The sequence below is a fragment of the Oncorhynchus tshawytscha genome, linkage group LG13, assembly GCF_018296145.1.
Source record: "Oncorhynchus tshawytscha isolate Ot180627B linkage group LG13, Otsh_v2.0, whole genome shotgun sequence".
Lineage (NCBI taxonomy): Eukaryota > Metazoa > Chordata > Actinopteri > Salmoniformes > Salmonidae > Oncorhynchus > Oncorhynchus tshawytscha.
In genome coordinates this window covers 43150352-43165069 of record NC_056441.1, presented here as the reverse complement: position 1 = coordinate 43165069, position 14718 = coordinate 43150352, and the positions used below count along the sequence as shown (strand labels likewise).

The window sequence follows — 14718 nt, the reverse complement described above, 5'->3', positions numbered from 1 at the left end:
TGGATTAACCATGTAGGGCCTTTAATTGATGAATTTACAAACATATGACCGGTGTCAGTTAACACTGGCAAAAAAAACATAATTAAATTGTTGCCAGTAGCATAGTTACAGTCACCAATGCTCTAGATAGCTTGAAAACAGCCTGACTAGCTCTAGGGTGAGTAAAGTGGTCAGAGTGAGGTGTTCTCTCATTTGTGTCTGGAAGTATCTAGCAAGCTAGCCGACGTTAGCCAGTTAGCTTGGGTGCTTGACTGCGGTTGAGGTCAGAACGCTCGGGTCAAACCTACTCGGCAGAGTGTCCACATCCAGTGTGCGCTCTGCTCTGAATGTAAGAAGGGACAATCTGACAGCTCTCCGAATTTACGAATGCCCAGAGCGCACCCTGAGCACTCTCTGGCACTCCAGAGGGAATTTACGAACGCACCGTTAGAACAAAAATATTTAACGACAGGGTCGCATCTCAGGCATCGTTTGGACTATATCTCTCAACTTCTCTATAGGGTAATACATGTGAATTGTCTTAAACAGCCGTAATTCAGTTAACAAGAAGTACGGAAGCAATACTGTAGTTGCAGTCAAAAGCGCGCTTTCAGACCCGAACCCTGGCCCTTTGGCAGCAATAGATCGACGGGAGGGAGACACCGGCTTACGACGTCAAATGCAACTAAGTAGACAGACAGAGAGCCAGCCAATGCGGGAGCGAGCGGCAGCAATAACCTCCCATTTCCTGTGTTGGATCATAGGGAGTCTATCCTGATAACCACCAACCGCTTGAATAATCCCAGAGGTTGTCATTATTATATAAAATCCTAATTTGTGTGTATTTAATGTGGTAAACAGGGTTTGTACAAAAATAACACCTAAAAAACTACTGGGTAAAGCATCACATGCTCATGTTTATAGATAAAGAAGGACGTCGCTCGATTTGTTACGTGCGCTCTTTTGGGGGTAACTTGTCAAGGCACGGAATCAGAGGGGTCCTACATTAGACAAATGAATTGAACTGGAGAATAGACACAAACCGAAAAGAAACCCGATTTGATAGGGGACAGAGGAGAAAGGGGGGATTCAGCTAGCAACGAACCTTAAAACGAAGGAGGATCATAGATAAATAGTAGGTGATTATTTTGTTGTCCTATTGACGTGGTGTAAAATTACAGATTATGTTCAAGTCATTGTTATTGTCACCCCATCTTGACAAAGGGACCGAAGAGGCTATACGTTGACACAACGTGACAGTATAGCCTATGGGTTTAAACCAGCCTTTTAGACCGATAGACGGTTGAACAAAGGAGTAGGCTACTTCGATGTCTATGTTTATTTGCATTCATGTAAATATTTAAACAAATATGTGTGTGTATATATATATATATCTGAGTGAGAACATAATTGGTTATAATCAATTTATCAAATTTGGGGACAGATTACAAAACATTATAGGTAAAAATAATTGCAATTCATGATAATTTCAACATTCCAAGATATTTTGCATAGCTATACCAACTGGTGACCGTGATGTTTTTGTTAGTCAGCCTACACCAGATTGCTCCTGCTCTTCAAAAATTGTAAAGAACATTAAAGTTATTATACATTTAAGAATTCATTAATAATTTAGTCTAGAGCTCTTCTTCTCATCTGTTCCTCTATCGTCCCTCTCCTCGTCTCCAGGACGGAGTTGAATTTTTTCCCCGTCATCTCTAACTCGTCCAAAGAGCTATAGGTTCTTCCTGCTCCCTCTCACCACCTTTTCAGTGTCCATCCTCGGTGCGCAACGGGTTGCTCCAATCCCACACTGTCTCAATGAAGGAGGCCGATGCAATCAAGCTCTTCATCGGGCAGATACCCCGAAATCTTGAGGAGAAGGACTTGAAACCCATCTTTGAACAGTTCGGGAAGATCTATGAGTTGACGGTGATAAAGGACAAATACACGGGGATGCACAAAGGTAAGGGGAGAGGAAACAATTACCGTGTAGGCTATGCTGTAGAGCGCACGGGAAATACTTGATTATATAATGCACAGTTCTATAGAAATACGTTGTCTCCCACACTGTGCATTGAATCCCTATTTCCTTAGTATGGGCATTTACTGTAAGTTACAATGCATAGTCCAGCTGTCAGTCATGAGACATTGTTTAGGCTATATGATTGAGGGTATTTAGGCTATGTTATCTATGTAACAGGTGTATGGCCACTGGCAGATATGGCCAGCCTACAAAATAAATGTATTTCATAAGTGCACCTGCCAGCTTGTCTTTGGACCAGCTGACCCAATGGGTTACGTCTCAAATGGCACCCTATTCCATATGTATTGCACTACTTTTGACCAGGACCTATAGGGCTCTGGTTAAAAGTAGTGCTCAATATAGGGAATAGGGTGTCATTGTAGAGAAGAAGTTCTCTTTTTTACAACCAAATCTCTATTTTTGATGTAAATGGCATGTTATAGAATGGTCCAGATACCTTTTTATCAGGTTTCAAGTATGACCCAGATGCAGACAGTGTCGAAGAAACCACCGTTTATTTTTAGTACGGGGGCAGGCAAACAACAGGTCAAAGGCAGTCAGAGGTCAGTAATCCAGATAGGGTGCAAAAGGTCCAGAATGGCAGGCAGTCTCAGGGTCAGGGCAGGCAGGGGTCAATAATCCAGTGAGGTAGGGCATGGTATAGAACGGCAGGCAGGGTCAGGGCAGGCAGAACGTTCAAAACCAGAAAGGACTAGAAAACAGGAGCAAGAACAGACAGGAGCAGGGGAAGAAACACTGGTAGGCTTCACTAACAAAATGAACTGGCAACAGACAAACAGAGAACACAGGTATAAATACACAGGGGATAGTGGGGAAGATGGGCGACACCTGGATGGGGTGGAGACAAGCACAAGGACAGGTGAAACAGATTAGGGTGTGACACCTTTTTTGTGATCTCACATTTTATGAGGGGTTGGGTTAAATGCATTCAGGTGTCCTGTGTAACAGCTCTCGTTGGTGCTAGAAAGAGTAGACCAAAGCGCAGCGTGGAAAGTGTTCATGATTTTAATTTAAAAAACACTCAAACAAAATAACAAAAACACTGAATTCTTTCAGGCAACAGTAACTAAACAGAAAACAAGATCCCACAACCTAATGGTGGGAAAAGGGCTGCCTAAGTATGATCCCCAATCAGAGACAACGATAGACAGCTGCCTCTGATTGGGAACCACACTCAGCCAAAAACAAAGAAACAGAAAACATAGAATTTCCCACCCGATTCACACCCTGACCTAACCAAACACAGAGAATAATAAGGATCTCTAAGGTCAGGGCGTGACATACTGGCTAGGTATCCCCCTTTCTCTAGTATGGGGGGCCCTGAAAAAACATGAGCAAAAGCTCCAAAAACACCCAAATATGTCCTTGGCAAAGTTCTCAGTGTAGTGATGCAGGTCTTTAGATGTTGTGTAATGAAATTGTATTTTCCATTTTGTTTCATCTCGAGCGATACTTATCTGTCCATTCTACAGGCCAAAATAAAGGAATCACTTGAGTAAATGAGTGATACAAAGTATAATAAAAGCATGGGGTGCTTGCACACTGCTCTTGCCAGACGCTTGTGGAATCTATGCCAAGGCGCATTTACATATATTGTGAAAAACAACAGTTCCTCTCTCAATGCGAAAAATCTTTCCAAAATTGCCCCTCAATACCATCCAAGCCTTGGTGTGGAATGGAACATTGTCATGCTCTGATCCCATATCTCCACATAGTTTTGCAAACAGGCGTGCGTGCAGTGGATGTGGTTTGATGTAGTTTACAATTGAAGTTACTTGCTGCAGTACATCCCCCAGTTCTGTGCTCAGCTCTTTTGCCGCCAGTTGCTCTCGGTGTATCATAGAATGCGTCCATATGGCAGAGGGAGACACATTCATAACTAGAGTGCAGAGGCCGGCCTGCCGCCCTCCCGCCATAGATGAAACCCCATCTGCGCAAAAGCCCATCATTCGATCCCATATGTAATCTGTTTTTTGTCAATATAGCCACGCAGCATCAACATCCCCTATATCGTTTCATGCTCGGGAATCGTGAGACAGAACAATATGTCCTCGTAAATAGCATCCCCTGACAAAAGTCAATGCATGGGCATCTAATGCATGAGCATCTCAGCCCTCACAGCTAACGTCCATTTGGCAAGCATAAGCCGGGGAGTTTTTGAGTTGTTCAGTCAGTTTCCTCAATAGCATAAATTCTTCATTTAACAGTGTTATCTGACAAAGGTATTGATGTGAGTTTCTGTGCCTCTGCCTCCCCACACATTGTTTTCAACATATCAATTGCGGCCTGTATTATCAAAGTCTCTGCAATAGTGTGTGATGTTATAGCGTAGCAGGCCTAGCCATCACCGTGGGAATGATTCAAGTGCAACGGTCAAGTGCGACCTTTTCCCATGACCTAAGTGTGCTCTCTGGTTGAATTTTATATTTGAATAATTTTCATTTAGATTTTTAACATTAACCAGATTACAATGATTTTGAGACACAAAAACTATGTTATAATATATATATATTATTTAGTATATATATATATATATATATATTATTTTCAGGTTGTTGAAAAAGTGAAAACCCATTTTTAGAAATCTTTGCAAAATGAAATACAGAAATATCTAATTTACATAAGAATTCACACCCCTGAGTCAATATATGTTAGAATCACCCTTGGCAGCGATTACAGCTGAGTCTTTCTGGGTAAGTCTCTAAGAGCTTATCACACCTGGATTGTACAATATTTGCGCATTATTCTTTATAAAATACTTCAAGCTCTGTCAAGTTGGTTGTTGATCATTGGTAGACAGCCATTTTCATGTCTTGCCATAGATTTTCAAGCTGATTTAAGTAAGAGCTGTAATTAGGCCACTCAGAAATGTCATCTTGGTAAGCAACTCCAGTGTATATTTGGCCTTGTGTTTTAGGTTATTGTCCTGGAAAAAGGTGAATTTGTCTCCCAGTGTCTGAAACAGATTTTCTTCTTGGATTTTGCATGTGCTTAGCTCTATTCAATTTTTTTTATCCTAAAAAACTCTGTAGTCCTTGCCGATGACGATCATACCCATAACATGATGCAGCCCCCACCATGCTTGAAAATGTGACGGGTGGCACTCCGTGTTGTGTTGGATTTGCCCCAAACATACTGTAACACTTTGTATTCAGGACATAAAGTTAATTTCTTTGCCACATTTTTTTTGCAGTGGAATGTTTTTTATTCTATACAGGCTTCCTTCTTTTCACTCTATCATTTAGGTTAGTTTTGGAGTAACTATATGAGTAACTCAGGGGCGGCAGGTTAGAGCGTTGGGCCAGTAACCGAAAGGTTGCTGGATCGAATCCCCGAGCTGACAATGTACAAGTCTGTCATTCTGCCCCTGAACAAGGCAGTTAACCCACTGTTCACCGGTAGGCCATCATTGTAAATAAGAATTTGTTCTTAACTGACTTGCCTAATTAAATAAAGGTTAAATTAAAATATATATATTTTTTAACTATAATGTTGTTTATGCAACCTCAATTTTTCTCCTATCACAGCAATTAAACTCTAACTGTTCTAAAGTCACCATTGGCCTCATGGTGAAATCCCTGAGCAGTTTCCTTCTTCTCCTGCATCTGAGTTAGGAAGGACGCCTTTATCTTTTTCGTGACTGGGTGTATTGATACACCATCCAAAGTGTAATTAATAACTTCACCATGCTCAAAGAAGTATTCAATGTCTTCTTTTTTCATTTTTACTCATCTACCAATAGGTGCCCTTCTTTGCGAGGCATTGAAAAACCTCCCTGGTCTTTGTGGTTGAATCTGTGTTTGAAATTCACTGCTCGACTGAGGGACCTTACAGATAATTGTATGTGTGGTACAGAGATGACGTAGTCATTCAAAAATCGAATCAACACTACTATAAATTTTAAATTCAGCCTGTAACACAATAAAATGTGGAAAAAGTCAAGTGGTGTGAATACTTTCTGAAGGCACTGTATTGGTGTTTTTGGAGCCTTTATTAACGTTTTTTCTGGGGGCTCCAAATTACACAAAGAGGATGAGGAAGTGATTTGCTGTTTGGGGTAAGTTTTTCAAAAACAGGAAATAACCAAAAAGGTGTCTGGACCCTTCTTTAACATGCCATTTACATAAAAAAATAGAGAATTGGTGGAAAAACAACAACTTCCCCTTTAAAATCACAGTACAACCTGCTGCAATTTCTCTTTGTCCACTGTTGTATCACAGTATACAAATACATCCTATGTTTAATGGTATAATGTACCTAAATAATCCTACCCCAGGCTGTGCCTTCCTGACATACTGCGAACGAGAGTCTGCACTCAAAGCCCAGAATGCACTGCACGAGCAGAAGACGCTACCAGGGGTGAGTGCCCTCTCTGACGTTCAACAGCACACACTGGTGGAGTTCCAAATGGCACCCTATTCCCTATGTAGTGCACTATTGGCTAGAGCCTTATGGGCCCTGGTCAAAATGAGTGCACTAGTACTACATAGAAAGACCGGGTCGCATTTGGGACTCGGACACTCCCATGAGCAAAATGCGGAACAAGTGGCATTCTACCTCACTGAACTACACACACAGACACACAACAGTGTGCCACAGAAAAACTAACTCACTCTGACATGTGAGCTCCATTTCCCTTTGAGTTGATATGCCCAAGAGGAAGGTCAGAGGTGGCTTTCCTATATTCCCTGTACATGATGCATCCAGTCAGCGCCTTAGTCATCCTGCTCTCTCTCTCTCTCTCTCTCTCTCTCTCTCTCTCTCTCTCTCTCTCGTCACACATTCAAATCAAAGTTAGAGCAGCTTGATGAGCATAACCACGCAGCAAGTGTGCTGCCAAGTGACATTTATGGAGCAGATTATGAGGTGACAGGCATTCTCTCTCTGCAGTCTCTATAGAAACAGACTAGTATTATGTTCCAAATGCTATTCCCTATATAGTGCACTAACTTTGACCAGGGCCTATAGGGTTCTGGTCCTCCTTCACTCAGTCTCTGAATATTTTCCTCTCATCTCCCTCTTCTTTTTATTAAGGTTTACTGAGTTGTTAGGTTTTAATGCTTACTGGTACGCTGAGACAGTGAGGGAGTATGGGTTTTAGTAGGGGCGTCTAGAAGCCAGAGAGGTAGTTAGCAGCAATATAAATCATATTATTAGGCTGACCCTCCCGACCTCTCAGAGGAGATCAGCAGGCAGGTTCCCCTTCGCTAAACCTTCTCTTCCGTCTCCCCAGTGACTCCCCTCCCAGACCTCCTCACCCAAGTCTTGTACAACCGCCCCCTCGTGTCCCCTATCTTAACCTCTGCAATGATGAAAACCACCTCCTTAGCTACACACTGACTACCACCCCCTAGACAAGTAGTATCCTCACCCCAACTACCAGCTGTGGTGTAATCATCATCTAATACCACCTGCACTGCCAGAGAATTAACTTCACCATCCTCTTGTCACTGACGCTACAAAGAAATTACATGAAAGTAATTGAAAGACAGGAATACACCAATGCGCTTCTGAATACATAAAGTTGAATCATGTCATTATCTTTCTCCCTGTGCATTTATATTCAACATCCCTTTGTATCTAGTGAGCTATACACTGCCTGCCATGGTGGAAAATGTTAAGGTTTTTAGTTGTCCTCACTATACACAAGCTGCGTCCTAAAAGCAGATATAGAAGTAAGAAGGAGAGGGGGGGAAAAGGTGAAGGGAGGGCGGGATGAACAGATGGTGTGATCTGAGTGGCACATGGCCGTGTGTCTCTCACCTGAAATTAAACAATCTGTCTCAAAGCTCACCGACATGGAGGCAGAGGAATGGTGTCAAAACACATTCGCACACGGAGGAAGAGAGAGGTTGTAGACAGTGAGGGGAAAAAGACGCACAAAGAAGAATCTGCAGCTGTACTCTCGCTCCTCCTTTGCCCATCTTGTACTCATGTCTTCCTGTCTGCTCTATCTTTATCACTCCATCTCCCCGCTGCTATCCCTTGCTGTCTGAATTCTGTTTTGTTGCCATCCCAGTGTGTCTGGTCAGCATCTCTACTACAGCGGCTTAAGACAGGTAAAGTCTGGGAAGATAAACATGACTACACAGACATGAAATGGGCCAACTCGAAAATTGCTCCCCATTCCCAAAAATGTAACCTATATACCCCCTCTCCTCTATCCCCTCTATCTCTATCAGAGTTAGAGATGTGCTTTCACAATGGTCATCCCTACTGATAAGGGTCAAATGCTTGTTTCAATGCTTTATTATGATAGTGTATCTCTGCTTCACTGAAATCAGAAATCAGAATCAGAAATAACCAGGTAATGATGGATTTAATCAAATCTGCCTGTGAATGATATTCCAATATTTTAGGACTAGTTTTGAATAATGAAATGTGTATACACTTAATTTTTCTGTATGTATTGCTGGGGCATGTCTCCAGAGATTGTGTGTGTGTGTGTGTGTGTGTGTGTGTGTGTGTGTGTGTGTGTGTGTGTGTGCGCGTGCGTGTGTAAGGCACAGTGAGATTGTACATGTGTGAGGAGGATGTAAGCTGTATGTGTGTTTAGTGGGGGAGGGGAGGGCAGGTGTTCAGACTGACTTGATTTGCTGAAGGGGGGGGAGTATGACAGGGAATAAAACATCCAGAGATCTGGGTTGAAGTTAAAGATAAAAGGAATAAAAACTTGCACACTGCTCTTGCCAGTATCACTTTAGTTTATTCAGCTTTGTCAGAGCTTTTTTTAAAGATCTTTATAAAGAAAATACGTTATCCCTAAAAAATATTTAGTTGGAACATCTGACTAAGCTTGACATTTACTCTGCCATGACAAGTCAGACGCATTATTTTGTGAATAGTCTGAAAATGAAGTCATTTGTATCACTAACAATTGAGCATGCACACAGTATGCCTGTGAGGATAGCCTATTTGTTCTGTGTGCTGTGTGTCCATGTGTGTAAGCATAAAAAGCAGTGAGTAGTCTAAGCAAGGATGATTATAATAATGAATGCATATCTGAGCACACATGTCTGATTGATCTATCAAAGTGTGCGTGTGTGTGTTACATTTGCACATGTATGTATATCATTATACACTGATATCAATTTGTGCAAGCCAAGGGATGGTACAGATATTGTGAAAACTCACCTCACTGTAGAAAGGCTCAACAGCTGTCACTTGAGGAGGCTGTTGTGATGAATGTAGAATAGATTCAATTTATGAGGAAGGTAAATGGGTGTTAATTGAAGAGAAATTGGATGAATGGGGGGGGTATGGGTAGAAGGGTGGGGGAGGGGCAGTGTTGTGTTTGAGACCACCTAAAGCGAGACCAATTCAAGACCAAGACCGACGCAAATCAAGTCCCAGTCAAGACCGGGACCGGGAATGGGACAAAGGGGTGTGAGACAGAGTCAAAACTGAGACCAGAAAAATGTGAGTCCAATTCAAGACCATGTTGTAATTTTGTCACATCACCACCATAATAAGAGTTCAAAATGTCCAGTATTTCTGTGTTCATATTTCAGAACAACATGTGGATTCTTTAGACATTCAGAATAGTGAATAAAGGCATGTTGAGGGACAATAGAGCCACTCTACAAATTATTACTAACCCAAACACATTCGGGGACAATTGGCCTTCAAAGAAGGGCTAAGGATTTATAAAATAATGATTATAATAATAAAAATAATAATATTATTGTTTTCAATGATCTAATTTCATCTCTTCAGTTTTTGTTGGACAGGGTTTACACCGAGATATGCTAACTGGATAACAGTCATTCAAGTTCTTGCTAGCTAACCAAATGACACCTGGATCTCTAGCTGTGTATAGCCACTGAAAAACGATATGAGGGAATGACATGACATCCTAGTAGCAGCTAGCTATCTTGCTAACGTTAGGCTCCCTGATTTTAGCTTGCTACATAAATAGATACACGAGCATATTAGCCAAATTATGACTGACTTGTGATCATTGCCCTTGTTAGTTTGATTGTATTCAAAAGGCACTCGCGCATCTGAGCTGTCTTTGTTGTAGGTGCATGGTAACAGTTGAATAAGATGAGAAAAAATAAGAAACCCGCACACTGCTCTTGCTAGTATCACTGCTCTTTAATAAGCTCTTACATATCAGCCTTCGTCAGAGCTTTTGTGAGTTTTTTTCATTAACACCCTTATGTAGAAATTGCTACAACCACATCCATGCATCGAATGGGGTTGGAGTCAAGAGAAAACAAGTAACTGTTACCAAATATAACACTGTGCATTTCATAAATATTCAAATAAAGTGTGCGCATAACGTATCAAACACGTCTGTAAAACCGTAATGAAGACATCGACCCACCAAGCAAGTTTTCATAAATCATTAGGTTCAGCGCAAGAAAAACGTCAGAGTAATCTGAAATGCCTGCTGATCCCCTCTGAGAGGTCAGGAAGGTCTTTATTTTTTCTCATCTTAGTTTGATTGTATTGACATTCCCAGCCTTAGACATTTGTCTATTTTTGTCCAGAATATTGAGTCATTGAAACTGAAACAGTGCATCCCGAATGGAGGCAGCGAACAATGTAGCAGGCCAGCTGTGATTTACAACCTGATAGCAATATTTTTTGGACAACCAAGAAATGTATTGGTGAATTATATTAATAATGCAATAATGCATCCATCTATTCTGCCAACAATGACTTAGCGTACGTCATGGAATGTTGAGTCAAATAGAACCTATTTTTAAAACCTCTTAAGTTGGTTTTGTAGCATAAACTGGGAATTTGATATTTTTTTACTATTATTGTCTGTTTGTTTCATTTCTGCAAAGTAGTTAAAACGCTGTCAGTTCCACTTTAAACTTTATCTCACCGGTTACTTTGTGTGATAAATGAGAAATCTGTTTTGCAATGGGATGTAACAATTGTACATTTTGATTGGGAAATGCTTAATGGTTGTGTTTTTGTATTATGATTGGGACCTACGTCAGAGTTTATGGACTGCTTATCATTTAACATTATGCTGTGTATGACTGCTGTCTTTCCATCAGCCCTATGCAGTGGTGTAGTGGTGCTTTAACATCATGCTGTGTGACTGCTGTCTTTCCATCGGCCCTATGCAGTGGTGTAGTGGTGCTTTAATAACATCATGCTTTGGTTGACTGCTGTCTTTCCATCAGCCCTATGCAGTGGTGTAGTGGTGCTGTAATAACATCATGCTGTGTGTAACTGCTGTCTTTCCATCGGCCCTATGCAGTGGTGTAGTGGTGATTTAACACCATGCTGTGTGACTGCTGTCTTTCCATCAGCCCTATGCAGTGGTGTAATGGTGCTTTAACATCATGCTGTGTGTGACTGCTGTCTTTCCATTGGCCCTATGCAGTGGTGTAGTGGTGCTTTAGTAACACCATGCTGTGTGTGACTGCTGTCTTTCCATCGGCCCTATGCAGTGGTGTAGTGGTGATTTAACACCATGCTGTGTGACTGCTGTCTTTCCATCAGCCCTATGCAGTGGTGTAATGGTGCTTTAACATCATGCTGTGTTTGACTGCTGTCTTTCCATCGGCCCTATGTAGTGGTGCTTTAACATCATGCTGTGTGCGACTGCTGTCTTTCCATCAGCCTTATGCAGAGGTGTAGTGGTGCTTTAACATCATGCTGTGTGTAACTGCTGTCTTTCCATTGGCCCTATGCAGTGGTGTAGTGGTGCTTTAGTAACACCATGCTGTGTGTGACTGCTGTCTTTCCATCAGCCCTATGCAGAGGTGTAGTGGTGATTTAACATCATGCTGTGTGTGACTGCTGTCTTTCCATCGGCCCTATGCAGTGGTGTAGTAGTGCTTTAACATCATGCTGTGTGTGACTGCTGTCTTTCCATCGGCCCTATGCAGTGGTGTAGTGGTGCTTTAATAACATCATGCTTTGGTTGACTGCTGTCTTTCCATCAGCCCTATGCAGTGGTGTAGTGGTGCTTTAATAACATCAGGCTGTGTGTGACTGCTGTCTTTCCATCGCCCCTATGCAGTGGTGTAGTGGTGCTTTAACATCATGCTGTGTGTGACTGCTGTCTTTCCATTGGCCCTATGCAGAGGTGTAGTGGTGCTTTAACATCATGCTGTGTGTGACTGCTGTCTTTCCATCGGCCCTATGCAGAGGTGTAGTGGTGCTTTAAGATCATGCTGTGTGTGACTGCTGTCTTTCCATCGGCCCTATGTAGTGGTGCTTTAAGATCATGCTGTGTGCGACTGCTGTCTTTCCAGCGGCCCTATGCAGTGGTGTAGTGGTGCTTTAACATCATGCTGTGTGTGACTTCGGCCCTATGCAGTGGTGTAGTGGTGCTTTAACATCATGCTGTGTGTGACTGCTGTCTTTCCATCGGCCCTATGCAGTGGTGTAGTAGTGCTTTAACATCATGCTGTGTGTGACTGCTGTCTTTCCATCGGCCCTATGCAGTGGTGTAGTGGTGCTTTAACATCATGCTGTGTGTGACTGCTGTCTTTCCATCGGTCCTATGCAGAGGAGTAGTGGAGCCTGGAGAAGAGGCTATACTCTAATTTTGCCCCCCAAAATTATGAGTTTTCCTATTAATTTTTCAGATTTTCACTTTCAAAATCACACTTCTTTAATTTATAGAAAAAATATGGTGTGATGGTCTAAGTCCACAGCAATGCTTAAACCATGTCTACGCCACTGATGCAAACAGCACATGATGACAGTTGCGCATCACAAATAGCCTACTAACCAACACTTGAAAACCCATTGTTGCCTTAGTTAGCATTTACTGGTAGATATCATCACTGGCGATTTTAGCATGTAAATCTTGGTTGGGCAAACAAAAAAACAAAAAAATGAATGCATGCCAGCAAAGCCACAGCACAACACTAAACAATACATTAATTGCACTAAAACAGTGACAAACAGTGCCCACAAACTGTTACGGCCTACATAAAGCTGTCTCAACAGCAGTCGCAACACCTTACCACTACACCTGGCTATCAGCAGAGCCTTGTCTGGCAGCGAAACAGTTCATTCAGCCTCATTTACTTCCTTTAAAAAAAAACATAGCGGATATGGCTGACTTGCTTAAACAATGTGGTTTCTACTGACAATTGAGATGTACACACTATAGCATAAGGGGACGACGAGCGGATAAGAGGCAATCCGTAATTTTGATTAAGACATTAATGAGCAAGCTAGGACAGACGTAGTCAATATAACTATTTATTCAGCACCTTTGTAATGTACAGTGACAGGATTCATAACATGGGCCGTTCTTACAGTATTCTCCCTGTACACCAAGTCAAAACCGTAGGATAAATAGTGGGCACATAAAACAGACAAAGAAAGCTCTTACAATATTCGATGATGACATTTCTCTAGGCTATAGGCTACATATGCTATAGGCTACATATGAACCACCAACGCCTAACAGCTTTACAACACAACATTCCCTTTGTATTCCTTTCTTAGCTACAGTATACATGTTACATAATTTATATAGCAGCATACAATACATTTTTGGACTCACCTTGTTGTGCTCACTTGAACAGGAAGGTGGCATGGCGGTCCTTCGTGGCCATATTTTGTCATCAAACGTTGTCATTAAAGTCTGGCATTCTCTGGATTTATGGTTCTTTCAAGACAACTGGGAACTCGGAAGGTCAAATCATGATGACGTCAATGATCTTCAGGTCGGAGCTCTAGAAAGAGGCCAGAGTTCCCGACTTGCAATTCCGAGTTGGATGACCGTTCAAAACGTTTTTTCGGAGTTCCCAGTTCCGAGTTCCCAGTTGTTTTTAACGCACTGTAATCAGATTTCCCAGTTCCGAGTTTCCAGTTGTTTTGAGCGAGCAGAAGTCATGCTGGATTGACAGCATGGCCAATGTTGAATGTTTACCCTTTTAAGCTTGCGAAAGAAACCCTTAAACCCAGACTTGGGACCACACACCCACTCCACTGAATAGCAGGCTAGTGATTGCTTTGCAGTGCTTGCAGTTAGCCACTGATCCTTCTAATTTCCAACTTGTTGTTTGATACAATTGATCTAAAATGTCCCTTAATTATTTCTCTTCATATGACAAGGATTGAAAAGGATTTGCCAGTAGATTGTCGGCTTGATTCATGATGATGACTGCTAGCTTGCTAGCTAAGATTTAGAAAGTATGATGTTGACATGATTAGTCCAATCTAAGCTGCTGTAGATATAACGTGATTTGACGTCATTTTATCTGTGGCCAATGACCTTGAGCCGTATTGGATGGGTACTTCTAATGTAACTCTATAGCAGCATCCAAGGGTTTTGAATTTTCAAGCCCTACACTTAGACTTGGCGGTGATGTAGTGTCCCCGTGAGTGACAGAACACTGAGCCAATCACAGCGCAACTAGAAAACATTACCAACCCCATAAGCTCCAAATTTTCCGCTGGATGCCCCACCGCCACAGAAAGCACTGAGCTAGGCTGAAACAACTGCATTTTGGAGCTGCCTTACTCAAGAAAGAAAAAAAAGAGACACAGCTTTATTAACTCAATGATGATTATTTTATTTTACATTGTTTGTAAACTGATATGAGACAGGTATTAATGCCAAAGTAACATGCAAAACAGGCAAGCTAAATAGGTGCTAAACAGGTGGGGCTCAAAACACCGAATGACCGGTCACCACTGGATATCATGGTGGATATCATCAATTTAAACGTCTTTCCTACCCTACTACCGGCTACCGA

At 41.9% G+C, this 14718-nt stretch overlaps 1 protein-coding gene across 7 annotated transcripts in view; it reads left to right on the top strand.

Annotated features, from left to right (window-relative positions):
* Positions 1-724: 724 nt before the first annotated feature.
* LOC112266647 (CUGBP Elav-like family member 3) overlaps positions 725-14718 on the top strand; it is a 34420-nt gene continuing 20426 nt past the window's right edge. For 3 of the 7 annotated variants that reach the window (XR_002955975.2, XM_024444311.2, XM_024444312.2), the window contains exons 1-3: positions 726-1114; positions 1669-1945; positions 6303-6385. Coding sequence is in view for 6 of the 7 variants with exons in the window: in XM_024444311.2 (XP_024300079.1) it covers positions 1801-1945; positions 6303-6385 (228 nt within the window). In the remaining variant the exon portion in view is untranslated. Of the gene's footprint in view, positions 1115-1668; positions 1946-6302; positions 6386-14718 lie in introns of all 7 variants that reach the window. The other 4 variants (XM_024444317.2, XM_024444313.2, XM_024444315.2 and 1 more) reach the window with 3 other exon arrangements.